Raw genomic sequence first — 25367 nt, 5'->3', positions numbered from 1 at the left:
GAGGGTTTTTTACGGTTGTTGATTCTGGCTTGTAAAGGAGTAGTTCCTCAGGAGGAGTGCTGGGACTGAGTCCTGCAGCTACATCGTCCTGTGGAACCCCACCCAGCAGAGCTGCCATCGGTACAGTTCATAATCCTAGACTTGAGCAGCTTTTCTGACTGCAAGCTGTCTGGGTAATTGCTAAGCTGTCTGTGAATTACTATTGAACTCTGTCCTTTTTTATCTCACTGACTGACTACTATTTGTTATTAGTCCAAGTAATAATAATATATTAATTCACATGCTTAATATACAGAAGTGTATGTTTGTACTGCAACTGCACTGCACTCTGCACTCTGCAGCGTGGGAAAGCGCCGTGAGAGGAGCCAACAGTCACACACAGACTCAGCTATCATCTTCCCAAAGGCCACACAACCCCCAGGCTCGGGATTCAGTGATTCCTACACATCAAATGCTTTACTCTGACTGGCAGTGCTGGAAAACTCAGGGAATTTCCTAAATCAGCCTCGCACTGCACCATGCTCTGGGTGCAGTGTCCCAGACCCACGCCCACCTTGCTGTTCAGGGAAGTGGCAGTGCTGGCTGCAGGAGTGTCCCCCGGCAGGTGGGCAGGGTTGGAGCTCCAGCCAACTTAGCCAGAAGAGACAGGTGAGGCACCATCATCTGGCAGTGCCCAGTGCTCCTGGTTGGGGACATTCACCTCCACTGATGTCCCTCCCCCTGCTCCAAGCACTGGGTCCCTCCCCGAGCTGCCCCCAGGAGCCAATGTGCCAGGTCCCCCCTCCCAGTTGTGTCTGTGTAACTTCTACTGACCAAAATATGACAGAGTTTATGCACAGTATTGATCACTACAGCACCTCGGCAGCTGGCAGAGGCTCCCACCCTCACACACAACACCTGGGCACTGCACCAGGGCCAGAAGCTGGTGCAATTCGTTCACTTCCAAAAGGAAAGCTGGGAAAGTCGACTTCAGAAAACAATTCTTTTTTGTTGACCTCTCCACAAAAAGAGCGAAGTGACCTGACTAATAGGGTTAAACATCCTTCTCCCGAGGCAGCAGCTGCCAGCCCGGGCCAGCCACAGCTCTGCTGAACGTGCCTGCAGCTGCCAGCTAACTCATGGGGAACAGAGCCAGAGAATGGCAGCAGTCAATAAATTTAATTTCTTATTAGCAAAACACTAATCAATAATCCAAACCATTTTTTTTTCTTTCCTTCTATATTTCATGCCTATCCGTGATGGGGAAAAGAGACAAATTACTACTACACTGTCACTGGAGAACTACTGTCACTATGCTGCAAAAAAATTAGAAGGGCCAAAGTCCAACTAGAACTTCACCTGACTACTGCCATGAGAGACAGTATTATATTTATATATTTATATTCTATAAATATATTAGCAACAAAAGGAGGGCTAAGGAGAATCTTCATCCTTTACTGGATGTGAGGGAAATCACAGTGACAAAGGATGAGGAAAAGGCTGAGGCTCAGGTGGGACCTTCTCAATTCCCCAACTACCTGAAAGGAGGTTGGAACCAGGTGAGGGTCGACCTCCTCTCCCAAGCGACAGGTCAAAAGGAAACAACTTCAAGTTGCACCAGGGGACACTTAGATTGGATACTGGGAAAAATTTCTTGAGAGAAGGGGTTGCCCAGCCCTGGCACAGCTGCCCAGGACAGTGGTGGAGTCCCCATCCCTGGAGGGATTTAGAAGCCATGTAGATATGGCTCTTTGGGACACAGGTTAATGGTGGCCTTGGCAGTGCTAGGGAATGGTTGGACTTGATAATCTTTGAGGGCTTTTCCAGCCTAAATGATTCTGTGATTAGCTGTTCTTTAATTACTCCCTGTACCTCTAGTTGGTCAGAGTGCAGATGAAGCTCTTGATGCAGGTGACCTGACAACAATTAATTGTAAACTTGATTTAAACAACACTCAGTGATGTGTTTTTCTTTAATGGGAACCGTGAACTTATTTCTCACGTTGTGGTGTGTTTTCTTTTTGCCAGCTCATCATTCTGTCTCCTATAAAGGCTGAGATTTCAGATATGTGTGATTATTGAACCAGTGTACCCTCCCCCTAAAAACCTTCTATTTGGGAAGAAAAGTCTCATATGAAAATAGTACAAACTCATTTTTAAAATAAGCTTCATATGTGCAATTCTGGGCTATTTATGATACCAAGCTGTTACTGACTGCTATCAGCGATGACTATCTTGATGTTGTTCTGAAAAGTCCTTATTCTGAGACTTTGATTCTTTTTTATCATTATTCCAATGTAGAACAACTGCCATTTTCTTCTTAAACTGGCCACTTCAGCACAAACTGCTCCCTCTAGAAGACCAAGTGCAAGAGCTCAGTATGTTTGGAGTATCTTGGCCTAGATCCAAATTCCTGTATCACCTATCAAAATTCTGGATGCAACCAAAATAGTAACAAATAAACCATGACAAACCCTGCATATTAGAGCCCTGCCTTGGCCCTTGGTCAGCCCGGGAGGCTGAACAGGAGGGCTGTTGGCTGTGGGAGCCAGGGCTGCACCGGCAGAGCATCGCCAGAGCTGTGTGGCCATGATAGATGGGCTGCAAAATTGTACCAAGAACAGTGGAAGACGTGAACTTTCTGATAAAAGATGAGGAAGCAGGTGATTAGCAATCTGCAGGGAACTCGAGGCTTGGCCACGGTCTGCTGGTCTAAGAGACGTGGGCAGGGGTTGGCTGCAGCGGTCGAGGACCCAGCATGGCTCAGACCTCGTTCCAATACCAAAAGTCCTGATTACTGATGAGTTATTAGATACAGCCATCTCTAGAACTCAAAAAAACCACAGTATTTATATTTAAATATTTCATTTCCCAGGCCTCTTTTGCTGCAGCAGCAATGTCACACACGCTTTCTCATGTAAATAATGCTTCAAAACAATCACACAATAATTATTCAGTCCAAACCAAACAACAACTACTAATTAAACTGAATAGAAAACAGCACAGCAGAGAAAAGCCTGCAAAGGGCCTCATGTCGTCCACAGTGATTCTAACCTAAAATAAATGCTGTGAGCAGGAAGGTGCCATGTAGGGAGCTCCACCTAACTTGTTGTGCTGTTATTTGCACAGTTTTAATAGGATTTTTCTATTAATCTGTGACAAACCATGAAATTTTATATTTTCACCATGACCAAGCCATGAAATTTGCCAACTTTGTCCATGATTTACACTGGGTCATAGCTATAAGGTCTGTTATGCTTTTTAACTAAATAACTACTGCAGCTTCCCCTTTGGACAGAATGAAGAATTTGCCTATAATTAAAGCAGGAATTGTTAACTGCTGGCAGTAAAAGTTTACAGCATTGTTTGACAGTCACAAAGATAAGCCAGTAAAACCCCGGGACGCCACATCTACCTGCACTTCCCCCCCTCCCCAACAATACTGTTCTATCTCTCAGCATCACGAAATCAATCTCAGATTAGGTAATGAAATATGCACCAGCCTTTTCCCAGAACCTTTGACAAATCACACACAATCCTAAATCTTCATAAATCACGATTAAAGACAAGTATATCATCACCAACGCATATATCTTCCCATGCCTGACCCAGAGACTAATGAGAAAAGGCCTAGACTATCTCATCTGATTAATTAATTCAAAATGTCTGCTGTTATTCAAATGTGAGGCTGGTATTATTTGAATAACACTTGACAGCAGTGCCTGAAGATATCATTTCTGATTTGTGAAGCTGCTGCTGCATAACTGATGATAGTTTATGAAAATGTTCCATCGAAGCTGCTTTTCTTGGCACAACTGTGAAAGATTTTCTGTACAGAGGGTTTTGTGTCAGTAGTTGATGCTGGTAACATTGTCAAATATTTCCAAAATCTGTAACATCTTGGAAGCCCTTTTTTCCTGAAGCCTTGTTGAATATTAGTTTCTTCATTCTCCAACAATTAAATCTCTCTCTCTCTATATATACCTTTGCAGCAAAGCTAAAGACAGCTGGATTTGACCCTTTCCATGCTGCCTGTTCCTCATTGGGTCCAGGAACAAAGAGTCGTCTCTCAGGGCCAAGGAAGTGCTCAGGGAATCCACCTGCTCTGATACAGCCCTGCACGTGCTATGTTCTTAGGGATTTTTAGGGATATTTTTCAAAGGTGGGAAGAAACAGTACTATAATTCCATAACAATAAGATGTGCATGAACATTAATTTTAAAGGACAAGACCACAGCCTCATCCAGAATCAGGTGGTGGGTGACCTTGGCTGGTGAGGGCTGGTGCACCCCCAGCCCGTGCTGGGCACTGCCCCGCAGGGTCCAGCCGTGGGCAGAGGTCCTGTCTGCTCCGATGTGCCAGTGGGCAAAGCCCTGGACACACTGAGGACTGACCCCTGGATTCACTCCTGCCCTGCAGGGGAGCCTGTCTTGGAAAAGCCCCCGCTCAGCTAACATGGAAATCTCAGTTATCCACTCGGTCTCCCTGGAGTGGCCACTAGGGACAAGTTTATTTCTTTTTCTGCAAATACTGGAGTCTTGTCCCTTTCCCAGACTGCAGTGCCACTGAGCACTCGCAACGCTGCACACACCAGCACAGCACCTGCTCTAAATGCCTACAAAGACGTGAATTAGCAGATGCTATTTCCCAGGGATCACCAAGTAATCAAGGCTGTGTCACCAAAACCCAAAAACCACCACTGCAGGTGCCAAAGGTCTCAGGACCCAGACACTGGAGGAGAGCAGAGCCTCTTCATGCTCTGAGAGATGAACACAAACCAGCTTCCTCTGCCTCAAACCACCAACACGTGCTCCAGCAAGGGTCCTGCTCTCAGGAACAACTTGGCTACCTGGAGGGTATGTTCCAAACAAAACTCACAGCAAAGGCTCCAGGGTTTTCTCCTGAAGTATTCATAGACTGAAACGTGCTGAGACTCTTGTCCAGTACATGAAGAGAAGAAATTGTGTTAATGTAAATGCAGAGCAGCCACCTGCCCAGGCTGAGGTTCCCAGTGGTGCTGGAGAGCCAGATCCGAACTGGGGAAGAACCTGGCACTTTGCTGTGCACCAGCAGCTCACAGCACATCTCCAGGGAGGGCAAAGATGCTCAGCACTTAATTTTATAGCACCTGTAATAAGAGCCATGGGAGCAGCATTCTGCAGGTCACTGGGTTTCGAAGCCCTGTTATTAGAAACAATTTAAATTACAACTCTGTAAAATCAATTTTTTAACAGAAATCTTCATTTTAAAATTTTCTTTTTCCAGGAGATAATAAAAATTATCATTTTATTCTAAATATACCATAGCACAAAATACCTACAACTTGTTACAACCAATTTTGTTTTATTAGTGGAATGTGAATGTGATGCTGTGCTCGTACCAGTGTTAAACTGGGCTGTTCTGAAGCCACGGAGCCATAAGCACTAAAGAAGAGGATGTAAAATGTATGGTCTAAACCGAATATAAATCAATCATTATGACAGAAGTAGCACTTATTTGAGAGTCAGAAGTGAACAAAATATTCTGTGTCAGCAAAATGTCTCCTGTCAAAACCTGCTCTTTAAAATTTCACTACAATGTGCTGAGACAAATGTCCTTTGCAACTCCGTGGAAGGAAGCATGTTCTAAATCTTCATAATTCAAACCTTGCCTGTTTTCAGGCAACAAAGCAAGTGGGAAAGGGTTTGATATTCCTGTTGATGGGGTAAACACCGTGCCTCCAGCCCTGGGGAGTGGCAATGCTGCTGCTCCTCTGGCCAGTGCTCGCCCAGGACAGGGTGACCCACCCACCCAGGAACCACGGGGAGGAGGCACCCACAGTGCTCCCTGGTCTGTGCATTCCTTACGAGTCAACATGAAGTCCATGGAGGCCAAAAGAGCATCCAAAGGAGTCATTATGTTTATGTGCAAATGACTGGGACAGTGTTGGGGGTCCCACACCAGGGGGGCCTCGCGCCGCTGCCCCCGCGGGCATGGCTGGGGCTCCTCTGCTGCCCTCACACCAGTGACCTCCCTTCCCTGCTGACGAGGTGCCACTGCACCCAGAGCAGCTCGGAGCTGCTCCTCCACCGGCCAGCCCTGCTCAGCAGTGCATTCCTGACTCACGCTGCTTCCTTTCCGGTGATCCCAACTACGACCCAGGCAGGATCCCAGCTCTCTTCAGCCCTCTGCTCAGACCCTCCCACTCCCTCCCTCTACGCCGTTTTAAGTAGACCATTTATCTTTGATTAAATTTTAAATGTTTGAACCCAGTTAAATCTTACAACTAAGCGATCTGGGCTAATGGCATCTTTTCTTCCTCCACTTTATCCTTCCCAATGCATCACGCATTCCCGAGGAGATCTGCATTATGTCACTCTTCAGTATATAAAATGAAGGGCAGGCAGCTAAATCAGATCTCCCTTCTTCCTTACTTGGGATGACAGCACAAGCAGAACACTTTTGGTGGTTACACTGTTTTTCAGGCTGCCACTACCTTAAGATACATAAAATACCAACTATAAGACTTAAAACGGGTGACTCCCATTTCTGTCATCATACTCAGGAAAAAGCAATGTTTTCCAGTTTGAAAATACTGGGGAAACATACAGTGGTCTGTGAGATGTCCCACATTGCTGGGAAAGCATAAATGTAACACAGGTTTCATGTTTACCCTTTCAAAAGAAGAACCATCATTTTTTTTTTCAATTACACATTTTAAATTGGACACAATCTGCCAGACAGTCCAAACCAGCAAAATTAAAGGTCTGGGATCCATTGCAATTTCTAAAAAATCAAACCCCAAGCCAGCAGAGAGGACAAAGGCAAAGCAATGGCTGTTGGCAACAACCTCTTCCAATTCGAGAGTCTATTTTTGCAACTGTAGACATTAAAAAACCTGTTTGAAGATTAAAAATGCATAAAACTCGCAATTGACATTTATTTCCTGGAAAACAATCTATTTTTCAGAGATGGTTTTTCCAGAAGATGATAAACTCCTTCTCCTTATGTTGTGCCTTAAGACATCATGTGCTTTTATCCTTTAGCAAAATATGAACCAGCTCCGAGGCTGACAATGCCAAGAACCATGACAAAATGGATTATTAATGAGAAACTGATCTCCAGAACTCTATTAATTTATGTCTTCCTGTCGGATCCCAAAGATGTATCAGCCCTCTCACTCAAAGAAAAAAATGCCAACATTGTACTTTGTTTTAAAGTTCTGCTTAGATGAAGAATTCATTATCCAAAGCAGTGTTGTGTTATCTCAGGCTCCTTGTAGAATAAAGATTCTTTATCAAATAGCTTAAAAAGCTGCTGACAAGTGGGAGGATCTTGCAAAATATATTTACATCAACAATTCAATGAGGAATCTTGGATTTTTAACCTTTTTTTTTTTCTTTCCTCGGCAACACTCCCTGCCTTGTTCTGACCTCTCAGCACTTTGGAAATGGAGACCATGAAACTCCATCTGTAAAACCTCAGAAAAACTAACGCAATAGCGAGCTTTTAAAATTATTAATTGTACTAATTATTCCACTGAATATAATGATTTAACACATAAACAGAAGAAATCTGATTTCCTCATTGAGTACAAACAGCAAACAGACAGAAAATATCCTTTTAAGCCTCCGTGAAAAAAAATCTATGTAATCTGTGCTTATCATAATATTTATGAAATAAAAAACAGAGAGAAAAAATTGCTATAATGTACTCTGGGTGACCTCTGCTTGCGTGAGAGAATGAAAACAGCCTTTTGCTTTTCAATCCCCATCAAAGTGGAGTTAAAGGAGGGACAGCATTCCCTTGCTCACTGCCATTAATCATTGCTTTCTTCAAGCAAGTGCGTATTAATTTCTGTCATCCCAAACATCATCGAGTATTGTTACAGCACCGTTCACTCCTCATTCACCACCAGTTGTTACCAGTTTCCCTACACTGAGCAGAGACAGGGTGAATCGTGTGGATTTCAGTGTTGGAGGCCTTTATCCCTGGGGTGCTGACACCAATTAAGCCATTTCAGGAGGCAGCGGAGCAGGCGCAGCCCTCGCTGCACGCGGAGCTCGCGCCCAGCCCTGCCAGGGTGCCCCTGCCAGCCCTGCACCCTCACGGGCTCACCCCTCCGGCCCAGCCCGGGCACGGGAGCCCACCCGCGCTCTCCCACAGCCTGCCCGGACACCAAAAGGCTTCAGGGGGAGACCAGAAAACCAACCTGGGCTCTTCCACGTGCAGGATTTTGTTTTCATTTTTGCTGAACGTCACTGATGGGCTGAGAGGGCTGAAATGGGAGCGGGGGGCGTTAGACACACGTGAGACAAATTACAGCGATTTTACCATTGCAGTGTAACAAGTACCCTAAATATGAAAAGGAACTGAATCTGCCTGAATTATAACATCATAACAGCTGACCAACCAACGCTCAGCACCCTGCACTGCCAGCCCAGCATCCGCTTTCAGTTCGGAATCGCAGGAACTATAAAAATCACACAGTTCAAAGAAGGTACCTCAAAACCTTAAAATCAAACACTTAATGAGTTTAATTAATACCATTTGTACCTTGCTAAAGTGTGTGTAAGGATTTATCAAACTCTCTGGCAGTACTGTTGATTTTTTCTGACCGCTTTAGACCCAATCATTCTCCTTGTTTCAGACATTTACATCTGCTTTTAAGTTTTTATGGTTGCCTGTTGGCAGGCAGCAAAGTGGAGCTGTCGATGCTGCTGCAGAATAATGCAAGGTTTGTTATGAATTAAATATTAGAAACCTTAACGCAGCGGCCAATAAGAATTATTTGCCTTATTAAAGCAGCAGAAGACGCTGATTAAATTTTCATTGCATTGCAGTCTTTTTCCCATTTCTGCTTTCAATTCATCATTCTAATGTATGAAAGGCTTGCCGAATAATGGCATGGGGACTTAATTTCTGGAATGCAAATATGGCAAAGAAAATACCATAAATACCCTCCCAGAAAACATTAAACAGTCAGTTCTAATTAAGTGAATACTAACTAAGTAAATATTCTCTTAAAGGAAAAAAAAAATCAAGATATCAAGAATTCCAAGAAGGAAAGCTCTAGAAATAAAGGCACCCAAAAATTATAGGCGGCTTTGATTACCTGGATTTCACAGGAGGGATCAAAGTATGGTTAAACAACTGAGTTTTCAGATCCTCCAAGAATTTTTTGTATTTATGAGTAAGTATCAGAAAACCCAGCCCTGTTGTGTTTAACTGCGACTGGAGTTCGTAGGTGCTGTGAGTAAATACACTTCGGTGTGTGCGAGCTGTAGCAAGGCTGCTCCAAGTCAGGTGATCCAGATTTGTTAATTTGATAAAGCAACACATTGCAATAGTGCTCAGTTTACTGGCCTGGCACCCTGCAAAAACAAAGGGCCTTTAAAGGGAAAAAAACCTGTCTTGACAAAAATGGTGGCAGGTATTTGGGAAGGTGGCTGGCCAGGAGCAGCAGTGGGCAGTCACCCGTCGGCTCCACACACAACTACAGGGAAAATGGTCAAACAAGATCTTATATCCCTGCGTCCTATCCTGAAGGTTGTTCACGTTTCTGCCTTAATGTGCATCAGGAAGAAAATGAACTTCAAGTATCCATTTCCCCTAGAGAAAATCTCTTCCCTGAAACTCTGCAACTAATGAAATGGGGATCTATAAATAGCAGCATCATTACCATGAGAGCACTTGCTTTGTGCCCGGCTCTGCCTCTGACCCTCTTTACACTAATAACCAGTGGGCTTCCATAGCCTTCCTCCATAGGATGATCAATATTAGGACAGTTAAAATGTGATGTACATTTAAACCGTGGGGTGTATTTACTCACTGGCTCACTCAAACACGGAGCACAGTGCAGCAGGTCCTGCCTTTCCCTGCTCACACGTACTGTGGAATTCCTTATTGTCTCAAACGAGGAGAGAGCTGCTCTGGAACTCCTCTGACGGTACCGAGACGAGCGTCGTGACAAGACAAAAGCCATAACACACCTGAAATATTCCCTGCTGAAATCTCTCGATGAACCTCATTAAAATGGTTGCTCCGTTCCAAATATTATCTACTGAGGCACCACTGTAGTAAACTCTTCCTTAAACTGTGTAAAGTGAGCATTTAATCAGGGAATGCGATGATTTGGAAGCATGGTTCGCATCTAGTCAAATCCCAGTATTTTCCAATTATGACGGATCATTTCCAAAAGTTAACCAACATTTAATTTCACTGTGTACTGTAAATTCGACTATCCTAAAAGACAATGCAGTTCGGGAATCCAGGAGAAAAAAGGAACTATTTATTAGATGTCTATGGAATATTCTGCTACTGCATATAATTTATTGATACTGAGATATTTATGCTGCCCTTCATTAAAGGTAAATATTCAGTTACATTTGCATCTCCCATATACAAAGAGCTCAATTGTTCTGCTAATTTCATATCTCTTAAAATAAATATGATAAAACGTTCCAGTGGGTGGATGAGTTTAAAGGCTTTTATTCTCTGTGACAAAATTATTGATGACAACATATCATAAATGGCACTTACTCCATATACACATGTCACAAGAAAATGTAAAATATTAGAACAGTTATGCATGCAGGAACATTTACTTTTTAAATGAAAATATAACATCCCAATTTTAAAAACCATGTGGCTAAATCAAGAGAATGCATATAGAGAAAACAGAGGACATGAAATTCCACATGTGCTTGAGCTGATTCTCTTTTTGCTTACAGGTACTATATCGGTACTCAAATGTGATTGACTTTATTTAAGTCACAAAATAAGGTCCCCCAGCAAAGCCCAGACAAATGGCACAGCCACACACAGCTCACAGCGCGCCAACAACTGCTCTGGCTCCCAGAGGTACTTGTTCAGTGGCTTTTTTTTTTTTTCTGTTTGTTATCACCTTTTAACTTATTAAATATTAAACTAGCCCACAAATCTGCATATTACATCAAAATCGGAAGTCGAAGACAGTAAACTGTATTTAGAAGAATCCTGCACTGGCCAATTGAGCTGATGTGACTCAAGAGGCTGCACCTCTGCTGAGCACACCCTTATCTGCTCCAGGCAGCGTTAGGGGATGTTTGGAACACGTTCCCAGGATGAAGACTTGCGTGTTCCAATCTTGTTTAAATCATCCAGACATACCTCTGAGAGCCTAAAAAAGGATTATTGCAAATAGCATGGGGTTTTGTATTTTAATATGATTAATATTATAAGACACACAAAGATATACGGGAGCAAGGATCTAAGAGAAATAAGCTGAGGAAGTAAAGCTTACAAAATGCAACCAACACCATCTGAAAACACTGGGCAGCAAAGGTTGCAATTTAAGGGAAGTAAAGGCAGAATTCTCAGCACATGGTAGGGATGGGCAACAACATTTTTACCTGAAAAACAAGTGTGTTTGCTGATCTGTGCCAGCAGCTGAACTTTCAGGCCTATTTGTAAATAAAATCAAAATTACAACTTCAGGTCCATGATTTCCCCTTGCCGTGGGCCTGAGACGGAGGAACAGGCAGGAGCTGGGCGCTTCCTGCAGCCGGGATTTGGAGAGTTTCAGAGTTAAATAAAGCAGATTTGTAACTGGCAGGATCCTCTCAGCACCAACGTGGTTCTTGCTCTGAGGCAGCCGATGGAGCAGAGCTGCTCAGCGGCACTTGACAACAGCAGTGCTCCCACAATTGTAACCCTCAAATCCAATCAATCCTTGCTCTTTGCATTTCAAGCAGCTCCTGGCTGCCACTGCCTGAAGATAACTATTTTACCACCTCTGTCATGCCTAATTAACAAGTCAGATGTACAATTTAGAAATTTTGCAATTAACCTGCTAAAATATTGCTGGAGGATGCTAATTGTTATGCCAGTTGCCATAAAAGCTCATTTGCATAACTTATGTGTGAAAAACAATTATGAGCGGCGTTCACAGACGCGGTCCACAAACTGCTCCTAGCTACGGATGAGAGGGCCACAAAAACACTTAATTCATTGCCCACAAAATTATGTTCCCCCTTTTCTTAAACAGCATCTGTTTTGTGAAGCCATATTCATAGAAAATCCCCAAATCAACAATTAGGAGCATATGTAAATGTGCGATTACAGTTCTTTTTCTTCCATTGACAAGTTCCCTTCCCGTGCCGGAGCGGAGCGGGCGCTGCGCGCTCCCCGCCCGGGCACTGCCCGGAGCCGCCGGCCCGCCGGCGCCCGCGCCGCCGTATCTGCTGCTCGCAGCCGATCACTGGGGGCCACTTTAACAACAAAGAACCTAAAGTCAATTGTTTCTCCAGTGAATGGGCGTCTGTTCTCAGCATATATTTACCCAGGCGTTCAGGGCAGATTTTTACCATTAAATCGGAGGCTGTAGAACATGGTTGTTGTACAAATATTTACATTAGTGCTGACCACAGCCTTATTGCGGCACTCGGAGAGAACAATATTCCCAGCCCTGTCACCCCGGTTTGGAGGCCCGAGTCGCTCTCGGCCACAAAGCCGGAGCGCCGCTCGCCCTCCCTGCACGTGCGGAGCACTGAGCTGATTCCATCGGACACGAGCGGCCGGTGCACGGCACTTCCAGCAGTTCTAGGGCGGAAAAACAAATGCCCGGTTCTTGTTTCACAGAAAACAGGACGCGAACCGTGTGTTATTTTGGGTCTCCTTTCCAGCAGGCAGTTTGCTCAGCAAGTGTTCCCAGCCCATTAAATATGACTAAACTAAATAAGAACTCGAGTCTGGAGTCCCACAGAACGCAGTCGTGCGGTTCAGCACCGATGACATCAGACCCTTACGCTGCAAGACGATGCCGCTTGCTCCTCTCCAAAATATTAGAGATGTAAAAGTTACATAACAATCTCGGTGATTAAACAGCAGCTGTTATGATAATCAGTCAGTAAAAGGAAATGGATTTGTTTAGTGCTAGCAACTACAATATTATTAGACTCTGGGTATATTGAAAGGAAGAAATATTTCCTTTATTGAACACAAAATACCATAAATTTAGGTAAACCGAAATTAGTTCATGTAATACACTGACATCCAAGAATTTATGTATAGAGAGTCTATCATTTAATTTTCAGACATTCAATTTCTATACTTGGTCACAGTCAAAAGGTCAAGAACCAACAAGTCAATAAGTTCCCAAGCTCCATATCGATATCACGTCACTGCCCTAACAAGTGGAGGGGAAGTAAGAAATAATTCACAAAAAAAATCCTCAGCTGCCTATGGAGGGCAAATCTCCTGCAGCATCCTGTGTCGGTGCTGGGTGCCCAGGGAGCTGCCAACAGTGTCAAAACCTTCCCCAGCCCCACGGCACCGGAGCCGGTGGCGCCGGCAGGACCCAGCAGGGCTGCGGTGCCCACACCCCAGTGCCCACTCTGCCGTCCATGGGCTTGCTTTCCCCTCTTCACCCAGTGCAACAAAGGAAAGAAATACGAGGTAGAAAAACTGATACTTTCCACTCTATTTGAATAACAAGTGAAATCCTAAAAATCCCTCCACTGCATGTTATTACCAAGTGTATCTCCAGGTTTTATAGTGACAGGACTGTGCTATAATTTCTGAGAAAACCTCAGCATAAAGCTCCATAAACCCAACCACTCCTGTAATGTATCACCTTATCTAGTGCACAATCATTTCCACAACTTTTCATGTTAGTATAATTTGTTCAAAAATGGTAATAAATACATCCTTGAAGTCAAATAAGAATCATTGCACAATCTACTGTAACTTGTTCTTACTAGTGACAGTCAATCATGCTCCCAGGATCTCACATGAAAGAAAATAAGCAAACATTTGGGTGTTCTGTAATTACAAACCTCAGTAAAAGCACACTTCCTTCTTTAATCAACAAATATATGAAAGTGTGTTTGAAACAGCCTTTTGAGTGTGCCATCCTGCCTCAAACAGCCACCACGCAAGGGAAGCGCCGATCCCCAGCGACGGGAGCAAACGGTCCCCTGCTGTACTGAGCAAACCAACCACCAAGGCAGGAAACCCCAATACTCTTTTGCCAGAGGTCTAACCATGGATTAAAAAAACAAACATTCCTGATTAAAGCCAAGAAAAGGAGAAGTCTAAAGAATGCCTAATCTCTTCATCTCCAGGAGGCAAGATGGCTGCGGCTCACCACGACTGGAACGAAGTGTTGATAGATTACCTCTTCTGTAACAATTTTAATTAGACCCAATACTTGATAAAAATATTTCTTTTTAACACACAGCACCAACTCAACACAACCTTCACTAAAAAATCTGATGGATAATATTCCCATTTTAAAGACAGGACAAGTGAGCTCTTGCATTTGCATCCATGAGGTGATGGCCGAGCTCCGGGTCTGCTCCAAGGTCACCACATCCCTGCTCACTAAAGTGCAAGGAAAGTTTCTACCCAAATCAACAGCAGCACCAGTACTCAAAGCAGCAATGCCAGGATTTCCTCTCCAGCACCGCCTCCTGCCGAAACAACGCCATCAGGATCTACTGGTACTGGGAAAGTTAAGGTTGGCCTCAGAACATTTTCATTACTTAGGTCTTTTGTTCAACAATCTGAAGCCCCAAATGAGCAGCTGGAGCCCAGCAACACTTCCTTTTGCTGCCTGTGAGAACTGACTTCACAGTGTCGGGTGATGTTTTGTTCCTCCCAGTATCAAAAAGGTTCACTATGACAACTAAAGTTTTGGGTTATAAATTCCTGATGGGATTCTTTGGGCCGAGCTCTGGGGAGCTGCGGGCGACCAGGGCCATCACGCTTCCCATGAAAACCACACCACGGTCCCTTTGTCGGGGGCGGGCGGGCGCCGAGGGCAGGGACGGCGGGCAGGGACCCGCAGCGCACGTGCCAGTTGTCCTGCGCTGACGTGAAAACCCCTGTGGCTGCGGGGAAACCGCCGTGGTTTGTGTCTCATGTGGTTCATGTTAAAAATTTCCCAACAGTGATAGACTTCAGCTGCCAGGATCAGGGAGAGCATGTGCATCCAGCATGAACAGCCCCCGCACGCAGCTCTCGGGCATTTCTTTATCCTTTTTCCTTTCTTTAAAATAACTATTGGGGCTCATAACAAGCACTGTCACTCCAGCACTGCTCCCCTGATTGACTTTGCGACAACGATCTGTGCAGGAGATGGGCACTCAAACAGCCAACGTTCTGCCACGCTCAGGCAAAGAGGACTAGAGAGGCTTGGGTTGGGTTTGCTCTGGGTTTATTTTTTGATAAAATTATGTTCAAATTCCAGAATTATTTCTCTGATTTTTTTTTAAACAGGACTGTAAAAAGAAAACTAATCACAAAACTGTAGTAAAGCAATTCTGAGGCTGAATGAAAACAACACACACGAAAAAAAAACCCAAAAAAACAGAGGAAAATTTGAACTAGATCAGAACCTCTCATCCTTGAGCCATCCTGGAGTGTCCTGCTACTGCAGAGGTCTCAGCACAGTGATCTTATGTATCATATATGCTCTAATAAATAGGTTCAATGAGTTGAGTTAAGGGCAGAGTTTAACTATTAACTCCAAATTTCCTCGCTCTTATGGCTGTAAGTCAATCCCTTAATGTTACTTTAACACAATTTCTGGCAGTTGAATAAAATCTATGGTCAATATTACAACCCCTTCCTTCCTAAAGGAAGGAAAATACACGTGTGATTTGCATCAGAAACGCTGTGGGTGAGTGGGGGTGACAAATGGTCACAGCCCTATTGGCCAGGAATCCAAGCCTTCCATTTGCCTTCAGCTGGTCGGGCCCTCGTTATCCCAATCCCAAAACCTGCCGAACTGGCACAACTACCTCCACACAGGTACAGTTCTCAGCACGGGAGCTGTGAGCAGGCAGAGAGGTTAGAATACAAAGCTGTAAGATATATCTAAAATAATCCCACAAAAATCAGATGACACAAAGAATTCTAATACTTTCCTTTTGTTAAGATACAGTAACTGAGAATACAATGAAATTCTTCATGTTCAGTATCTCCCATTAGATCAATTAATATTCAGAGAAAGGCTTTAACATGAAGTTTAAATAATCATAGAAGGAGAAAAAGAACCACCAATGTTCTAGAAGCTTCTCTAGACCTTTCAATCAATTTTATTTATATGCAAAACCAAGAGAAACTCAGAAAAAACAAAGCTCCTCCTGATGCTAAAGCTCTCAATTTACTGACAGGCAAATGGCTTCATGCTGCCACTTAATCTCATTTCTTGCATAATGCCCTCTAATTAGCATATCAAAGTGAATTAATACTTCTAGGGCATTAGCAATGGGAAAATCTGCTCCAGGCTTCACAATAGCAGTTAAGCAAGAGCCAAGAAATCCTCAAAAACACCACAAACCACTTTGCATTGCAAAACTGTTCAATTTATTTATCCTCTCTCTCTAAACACTTTTACCGCACACTGTTTTACTACTGTTCACCAAACAAAATGATAATTGCCAAAGTTACCAGCATCTGTAATGCCTGTTTAGAATCTTAATTTAGATTGTGTACTTGAAGCTCTCTAGATGCTTCCATTGACCCCGTCGTACACCACAGACACACAGGAAAACTGTTGTTCTTTTAAAAAATGCTGTCAGGATATTATTATTAAATTCCATTTTCTGCTTACAATAAATGATTAAAAATTAAATAATCTATGACAAAGCCACCTGCTGGACAATGAGGAATGAGAGACTGGCTTAAAATGTTGATGCATTACTGAAGTATAGCAAAAGGGTTTGACCTGTAAACACATGATACAAACGCACCCCCCTTCCAGGTGATGGATTCGTAGGATGCGGGATATTCAGTGATTCACATTGTTACAATCCATATGACTGTGCAACACACATTGAACTGATCATGAACAAAAGAACTGAAACACCTAAGAGAGTATAAAATTAAAGTACATGCATAATGACTTTTACTATATGCTTTTATGCAAAACATGCTATTTTTATCCGATTCCTGACGCAATAAACACGTCTGAGATGCTACAATCAGAGATCAGAGCTTTTCCCCTCTAAAAAATATTTTCAGATTCTACATTCAATCACAGGTCACTTTGCAAAATACAAATTATAATTTATAAACAAGGTCTAAAAACCTCTGAAACTTCATTACCTTAGTGCTCCACATCAGTCTTTAAAAAGAGAAAAAGAACATCCAGGAAAAAAAAAAACAACACCCAAACCCTACCCCTCAACCCTCATACTCCCAGCCTAAGCCCAGGAAGGGGCTGGAGCACCAAGGGAAGGCCAGTAACAAAGAGTAGAAGAAAAGCCAGAGTCAGTGGGATTTTCTGCATTTCTGTTTGCACCATGAAGGGGGGAAAAAAGTATAGGAATAACAAAATAAATTACGCTGGATATTTATCTGGTACTTTGAGCCTTCCTGAAGAATGTGCACTCCTGAAAAATATATAGTGTTCAAGGACCAGGCTGCATTACCTTTCCTATTTAAATCCCCGCTTCCTCCCCCGGTCCCGGCAGCACTATGGAGGAGCTCTAATGTCCAGCTGGGCTGCACAATTCATCTGTTTGGCTGATGAACTACTCCAACTCTATAAAACCATGAACTGTAAGAGCTGACAGAAACTTTAATAATTTATATTAAATATTGATGTGAATTATTTACTCCATTCACACTTAAAGCCAGGCATTGCCTACCAGAGAAAAGCAAACGTGACAAAAGGTCAACACGCTGGTGAGAAAAGGCAGGCGGTGTCAGGCATGTGTTATCTGAACCATGCTGATCACCTTGATAAGCGAAGAGCATTAAACATGACTGCTGAGCAAACAAACAAAGCATTCTTCTCAGGGTGTCAATCCCGGCCCTCCGACAGCTCCAGCTAATTCCACTGCCACGCCGGGACCGCAACTCCGCTCGGGGCTCCGCTGGTTTGGGCTCGCTCGCGCACGGATTCACATTCATTCCTGCTGTTCATAAAAATATTCATCGAACCATCATGTGCACGATGTGCAAGGAATTGAAAACCAGCCTAAAATCCGAGGGCAGATCCAAACCGGACTGCTGTGCGCTCCGCTCCGTAATCATTAATACAGCCTTCACCCGGATTTAAATATTGCGTTACATTTGTAACAATTTAGAATGTCTAATTCTGCTTATATTTGTCTACGGTAGACTGCAAATATCATTATATTAATGTTTCACACAAATCAATGTTTAAATTGAAAAAAGACAGCATAATATCCGTATCATACAACTTTTCTATTGAAAGCTGCAGGAACAGACCTTGATAAATGTGTTAAATCCTGTAAAAAAAAAAAAAAAAAGACTGTTTTGCATTCCCTACATGCCATGATAATAATTTATCTCTGAATGCAAAAATTCCTTAACTTACAGCAAGCATCCTAAAATACACCACACGGTAACTCCTATAATTTGATATTTTCAGATAAGCAAGCAAATGTCGAATTCAAAGGTAAATTGGAAGGACATGAAAGATAGTTATAAAATAAAATAAATCACTGCTTCTGGTTAAATTAGTATTGACAGGTAGGGCCAAATTTATCCTCTACAGAGGGCAAAAAAAATTCTCAGGAACCACTGATCCCAGTACTTCAGGTAAAGATGGATTTTTAAATGCATCAAGGAGCACCAGCGAAGCACTGAAGGTAAATACAGTCACAGGTTCTGTAGGACTAAATATCACGAATTTCTCTAATGCCCATAATCACCAAATCCCCATTTTCTCAACCAGAGAAGTGCCCTGGTAGAAATCCACCACAGAACTAGGCTGCTGATAATTAATGTGTCGGAAACAGATGACCAAAAGACAGTCAAGACACTTTATTCAATTTATTTTTTCCTCGTAAGACATTTATGAAGAAAAGCAATGTCATTGCCATAAGGACAGTGCAAACAACCAAACGTTCTGCTGCACGGCATCATTTGTAATACATCTGCTGGCAATTAAAAAAAAAAACATTCAAAAGTACAACCACTGGGTCGGTGACAAACCTTGGTACTGTAGCATGAGCAGGGAAACAAAAGCTAAATAATTTAAGCTGAGCTGGACGCACATAAACACACGGCGCTGACTTCCTCAGGTAGTCAGGGCACAGCAGAATATGTATTTAGCAGCTCGAAAAAAACGTCAGGACTGCACATAAATATTTTAAGCAGCTAAAGGAAGTAACAATAACATCACAGCTGATATTTAGAAAATAGCCAACACACACACACGCACACACATATATATGTATGCTATCAGTGCCATTTCATTGTTCCATCTGAATCCCCTTGTGTTCCAGCAGGATTGCCAGGACTGTGGGTTATCGTGTATTATTGCGAGTTGTTGTCACTAAATGATAGTTTACAAACACTGAGAAGTTGAAATTTGTGCAGTGCAAGGGCAGAGTGCTGTGACTGGATTTTTACATCCCCGCGGTGCCGACAGGGGTTAACATTTTCCAGCTCTGCCAGAGCCAAGGCAAAGCCAGTGCTGCTCCAAGGAGTCCCCTCGCCGCGGGTTACAGACTCTGCAGCATATTGACAAGGGGCGTTCCTGAGGAGTTGGGCCATGTCATCAATAAGGAGCTTTGCAGCCAGGCAGGGCCCGATGCAGCCCTTTAATCACTGGGACGGCAGTGCACAGCTATTTACAGTTGTAGCAATAAAAATAAAGGTTTTAGCTTACACAGGAACAGCAAGGAATTAACCCCGTGGTTAACGGCACAAGTTGTCTGGTTTTCAGAGCTTTTTTTTTTTTCATTCTTTGAAACAAAATTTTGAGTAAGGGGAGAACATTCTTAATGAACATTTTCCTCCTCTCTCTTTAGACATAAAAAATAGTTGCAGCAGCCCGAGCAGCCGAGCAGGCCTTTTGCTTCCCCTGCGGACACCTCCTGCAGTCGAGAAGTTCATTAAGTTTTATGATCTTCCCAAGTCAGTCCTGCTTATAAGCCTCACAAAGGCCACAAATCTGGCAAACCATCATGTATGCCATTAGGCTTTACTAGGAAATGAATGCTATTTAGGGGTGGTGGTGACAGTAAATTCGGGGTTGGTTGGCAGCTATCATTGTTGCTGCTGGACTTAGGGAAATAAATAAATAACTGTATATTTGTACGCAGATACGCACACGGATTCAGACGTTTTTATAAATGTGTGATCCTATCTGTACAAGTGATTTCTAAAGACAAAAACCCAAATCATCTATCAACACAATCCAGGACCTAATACTATGTCGTTCCATTGGGAAATAATTGCAATTCCCTAGGACATTTTAAGACTACCAGAATTAATATATTTTCACTTCTTTCTTCATGAGAATAACCAGGACCACAGGTAGAGCAAGGTCCTAATGGAAGCTTAATCAAATCACCAATCTGAAGGCATTTTAGTCAGTAAAGAAGAGCTATTAAAAAAAACCAAAGGTGCAAATCAGTTTTTGATTCCTCCTGGCAGGAAGTGAGGGGATGGACTGTGACACAGGTATGCAACAGATGTGAGCGTGCGCTGCACGGGCAACTTCCCCGCTCCAGTGACACCTCAGAGAAGGGGTAAAACAGCAGAGCGGAGCCACCAGACGCTCACTTGCTTATCTTCCTATTTTATTGCAGGGGCTTCGGGAGAACTTTGGCATCGTTTTTCTTTGAACTAATTAAAGCCAGGGGTGGCAGTTTCTTTACGAACACCATGCTACCTTGTGGTTGCCTCTCAGAATGCACACCACTATTAATAGCTGTAAAGCGCTTAAATGTATTATGCAGCATTTTTGAAAATGTTAAAAATGTTGAAAAAGAAATGTCAGGCTAAATTCAGTAACTCAGTGATTTGCTTTGTACATGGCAAATACCTCACAGGGAGAAAAAATAAAAATCTTCAGCTCCTGACCCTGTGTGAGGCTTTCAGAAATGAGATGCAACCATTAACCCTTGCGGGGAAGTGACAGAGTGGCTCCACCTAAACTGAGGATTCCTCCTCGCGCTCTCTCCTGGCCGGTCGCACAAAGTCCTCACTGACTGCACTGAAAAGTACTAATGTGTAAATAGATACATAATTCAATACAAAAATTACTTAAATATTGCATGACTTATTTCTGAGCAGACATGACTGCAACTCCACTTTCTGCTAGGCTCCAGCCTCTCTCCTCACCTCTCGGAAGAAGGCAGCAATAAAGCCATCGTGGCAATTCCCACACCCAGGTAAACTTTGCTTCTGATCAATTCTGGAAGAATTAAACACCGGCACATGACCCCACTGGAGGCAGGTTTAAGCACTCGGACCACAAGACAATGAGGAGCCCCAGTGGGAGGGGGACACCTCTGCTTTAACTGCATCTCAGACCCTTCCTCGTCCTTCCAGTTCAGAATTGCTTAAGCCATTCCCTACGAAAACAGCTTCCAGAAAGAAAACAGGCTACAATTTATTTTCACATTTTCTTTGCTTTAGCACGCTAAATAAAGCCTGCACAGACGTTTCACCTCAACTGTGAGACCCTGAGTGAAGGTCCCCCTCCGGGAACAGTTTTTGGTGGGGGTGTGGATCCATCTCCATCAATCACCCGGGGCATTAATCCTGTCCCTCCCGCGCTGCCGGCCTGGCAGGAGCGCGCCTTTGGGCAGGCAGACGCCTTCACTCTTTGTTGGTTCCCAGCGATTTCACAAAAGAGATAACTCGCAAACTTGGCTCGACTTCTTGCAGTATAAAGGCAGGATCTCAACTCAGAAGTTATCACTGAAACACCCCGAAAGGTTTCAGATCAGAAAGTCTCTTGTCAGGTTCCCTCTCGCCTGCGAGACCGCGGCGGCCTCACAAGCACCCTGTGCCAGTAATCCCGCTGCTGAAAGGACTCGGGCTTTCCTCGAAGCTCACCTCTGACATGTGGCTGACTACACTTGCCTTTCAAAACACCGAGGCTAAGCCCTCTGCAAATAAAGTGACCGCGGGACCTACGCCTGTCTCCTTAATTGAAATCTGCCTCCTGCAAATGTCTGAACACCGAGGGCAGGCTGCTTTCTGGCTCCGGAGCGGGATGGGCAAAAAAGTTTAGGGAAAGGCAGGAAGCAAACACAAGCCAAAGCAGGATGGAAAGGGCTTATGAGCTGATCAAGGCGGAACATAGGTAGGTGGGGAGGGAGGGCAGGAGAGGGATCATTCCCCTTATCCTGGGTAATATAATGCAACATAAAGCAGAATCAATCTTAATATTCACAACACAGTCAATACCCTAGTGCTTAGCTGTCAGCAGGAACTGAAGTGGATCCCCGGTAGCAAAGAAACCTTTGGACATAAAGCAACATAATTCACAGAGAACCGCACGCTCCGGGCTCCACAGCTCAGATTTGCAATGATTTCACATTGGGTTGTTTTCATCCAGTTTTATATTTTCAGTGTGGAATTAAGCAGAATGTGATTGAGGATCACATAGTGCTAAAAAGCTAGGCAATGGCTTTAGCTATATGTGAATAAATGGCTATTTATTTTTAAATCCAGATCATAATGAATGTTTTTCTTATTGTTAAATGTTCTTATTATTCTCAAATGTGATTATTCTCATTATTCTTATTATCATAAAATTCCCTTATTTTCATAATACAAAGCAGTATACTTTGCAAATTTTCTTCTTAAAAAAAATAATTCTCTATAAATTCAGCGATGTGAAAAAATTGCAAAAAAATCCCCTAAAATGCCTCTAAGAAAAACACGGGGTTTATTCGTGTCGCGTTAATGTAGAAGAAAAAAATTCTTTTTGTACTTTTGAGACGATTTTTGAGAATTTCGGCGTTTAAAAGCCCGGCGCCCGGGAGGCACCGGAGCCGCGCCGGGCACAGAGCGGGGTCGGGGCCGCCGCGGGGTCGGCTCGGCCCCCCGCCCTCACAAGGCTGCCGGCCCCGGGGCTGCAGCCCGCGGTCACACCGCCCTCACAACTCTTTCACACGCTGTCTGGCGCTCAAAAGGCAGCGCGGGCGCCCCGGGGCCGCGGGGGTGGCGAGGGGGGACCCCCGCGCCATTTCACGGCGCTGCCGCCGCCCCGGAGCGGCCCGGCCGGCGGGTCCCCGGCCCCGCGGGGCTCCCCGCGCCCGGCCCGGCCCGGCCCCCGCCCCCGGCAGCGCCGTGAGGGCAGCGCGGCCGCGGCGCTGCCCGGCGGCGGCGGAAGGCGGCAGCGCTAAGATGGCTGCGGCGGCGGCGGCGCGGGCGGCCCGTACCTGTTTTCTCCTTGATCTCGCAGAGGACGCTGAACAGGGCGGGTTTCATCCTGTGGCAGTTCAGGGCGTGTTTCCTTGAAGAGAGCACAGGACAAGCGGTTAACGCCGGGCTCCGGCAACATGGCGCCTTCCCGAGCCCCGCGCTGGGGCCGCGCGCCCCGGCCGGGGGTCCCGGGGCCGCGGGCAGCGAGGGGCGGCCGGACCCTCCCTCACCCCGCTTCACTTTTAAACCGAATTATCTTGGTGCAAACGCCGCCCTAACCGCGGGGATAAATCACCCCCCACACCTTGTCCCCGTCCTGCGATATTAGAACTGATTTATTAAGGAGGATGGGGGGGAGGGGATGGTGCAGAGTTAACATTGTTTTTGTATTTATTGTGATTTAATACAGCCAGGGTTTGGTTTGGGTTTTATTCACACACACACACCCCTCTCCTGCAGCAGTATCTAGTCAGGTTTATAATTCATCTGCCGCCACTTTGAGACAAGAAAGAAAGAAAGAAAGGGACAAAGTTGTACTTTTAGGGATGGCCGGCCGGACAGACAGACGGACAGACGGCGGCGCAGAGGCCGGTGTCCACCGGACAGTGTCCAGCGGGAACGGGCAGGGATCAGCCACTGCCTCCCGCGCACCACAGCAACGGCAGAACCATCGCATACTTCTCCATTTATTATATCTAATTTTTTTTAAGGAAAGAAATCATTAAATAGCAACTTTGGGTCTGCCTTGGCTGCTGGTAATTCCTCCTACGGCCCCAAGAAGTTGCTCTTAATTGTGAGACTCCGGGTCTCCGCAGAGGAGCAGGAAGAAGAGAAACAAAAACCACACACACACACCAAAAATAAAACTAAAAAATAATAATAATAATGATAATAATTAAAAAAAAGGACAAGGTTTAATTAGACGAAACCAACTTTGCTTGTGCCTCATCCAGGCTTTGGTCAGTGATGGTCATGATCTGATGGAGGATGTCGCCGATGTCCTGCTTCCTGCCGTCGCCGTCGGCCCCTTCGTGTCCGTGGGGAGGCGGCAGGGCCATGCCCCCCTGCACCGAGTGCCCGGCCAGGTTCACGCCGGCCAGAGTCTGCAGCATCCTGGACTGATCGTCCATGGCTCCGGGCCGGGCCGCGCTCCGGGCGGTCACGGCAGCGCCTGCCCCGCTCAGTCCCAGTGCCGCGCTCCCGACCGCGCTCTGCACACACACCACAAAAACAAGGGGGAGAAAAAAAAAACCAAACAAAACAATAAAAAAAAAAATGTAGTATTTGTGTTTTGACCGGATCTCAGCTGTTTATTCCACTCTCTTCTCCTTCCCAGGGCAGTAAATCACTCTCTTCTTTAGTTACAATCTTCTTTCATCATCATCATATTGGTGCCTCGGATAAATGAGCTGAGCAGGTTTCTGTGAGGTTTTCCTGGTACAATCTTCCTCCAAAGCTTTTTTTTTTTCCCCTTTTTATTTTTATTGTCGCTTTTTATGTCTTTCCCCACTTGTCCAAAAATCTTCTTTGAAAAAAGGCAAAATTAAAAAAAAAAAAATTAAATACAAAATCAAAAAAACTCGCTTTCAAATCCTTCAGTTGAGAGGGTGCAAACAGCAAAACCCACAACAAACCAGCGAACACCCCCACCCCCAAATTGCAACATAAAAAAAAGCCAAGAAAACACAATCAAAGAGGGGAAAAAAAAATTAATCGCCCTCCCCCCCAAATAACAAACGATCCCAAGTCTGTGCACGGGGGTGAGACAGCAGCAATCAAAAGTTTGAACTTGTGCAAAGAAAAGAGCGGAAATAACGGGGAAAGAACTGTAAAAAAATTAATTACACACTCTCTGCAAAGCAATGTGCAAAAATATCGGCCCGCCGGAATTTATGAGCCCCGCGCCCGGTGCCCGCGCGTGTTTTATGTTGTTTGATGGCCGCTCCGGTGAGGGATTGACAGGCTGCCAACGCCACTCACTCACCGCAGACGTGTCACCCTGTGAAGGAGCCGAGCGGCGCGCGAGAGGGAGCGGAGCGCGGGCCCCGCCCCGCCGGCCCCGCCGCCCCGCCCCGCCCGGGCCCCGCCCGCCCCGCTCCGCCCGCGCTCCTCCCGCCGGGCCCGGTGGCGCCCGCGCTCCCGCGGCGCGGGGGGGGGCGGGGCCTCGCGTGGGAGCGACGTCAGCGCTGGCCAACCGCCGCGCGCGAGGGCGGGCGCTGGTGGGACGCCGGCCAATGGGCGTGCGCGGGGCGGTGCCGCGCCCGCCCGCCCCCGGGTAGG

General features: G+C 45.0%; 1 protein-coding gene across 4 annotated transcripts in view; it reads right to left on the bottom strand.

Annotated features, from left to right (window-relative positions):
- Positions 1–25102, bottom strand: part of PBX3 (PBX homeobox 3) — a 104910-nt gene extending 79808 nt beyond the window's left edge. Inside the window, exons 1-3 of one of the 4 annotated variants that reach the window (XM_027741306.2) lie at positions 25072–25087; positions 24021–24609; positions 23105–23178 (exon numbers count right to left, since the gene is read on the bottom strand). In XM_027741306.2, the coding sequence (XP_027597107.1) occupies positions 23105–23178; positions 24021–24217 (271 nt within the window). In that variant the 5' untranslated portion in view covers positions 24218–24609; positions 25072–25087. Of the gene's footprint in view, positions 1–23104; positions 23179–24020 lie in introns of all 4 variants that reach the window. The other 3 variants (XM_027741302.2, XM_039383810.1, XM_027741307.2) reach the window with 3 other exon arrangements.
- Positions 25103–25367: the final 265 nt, after the last annotated feature.

Source organism: Pipra filicauda, unplaced genomic scaffold (assembly GCF_003945595.2).
Source record: "Pipra filicauda isolate LSUMZ 115617 unplaced genomic scaffold, ASM394559v2 scaffold100_size2392355_pilon, whole genome shotgun sequence".
Classification (NCBI taxonomy): domain Eukaryota; kingdom Metazoa; phylum Chordata; class Aves; order Passeriformes; family Pipridae; genus Pipra; species Pipra filicauda.
Note: the sequence above shows the minus strand (reverse complement) of the source record. Positions and strands in the feature narration are given on the sequence as shown.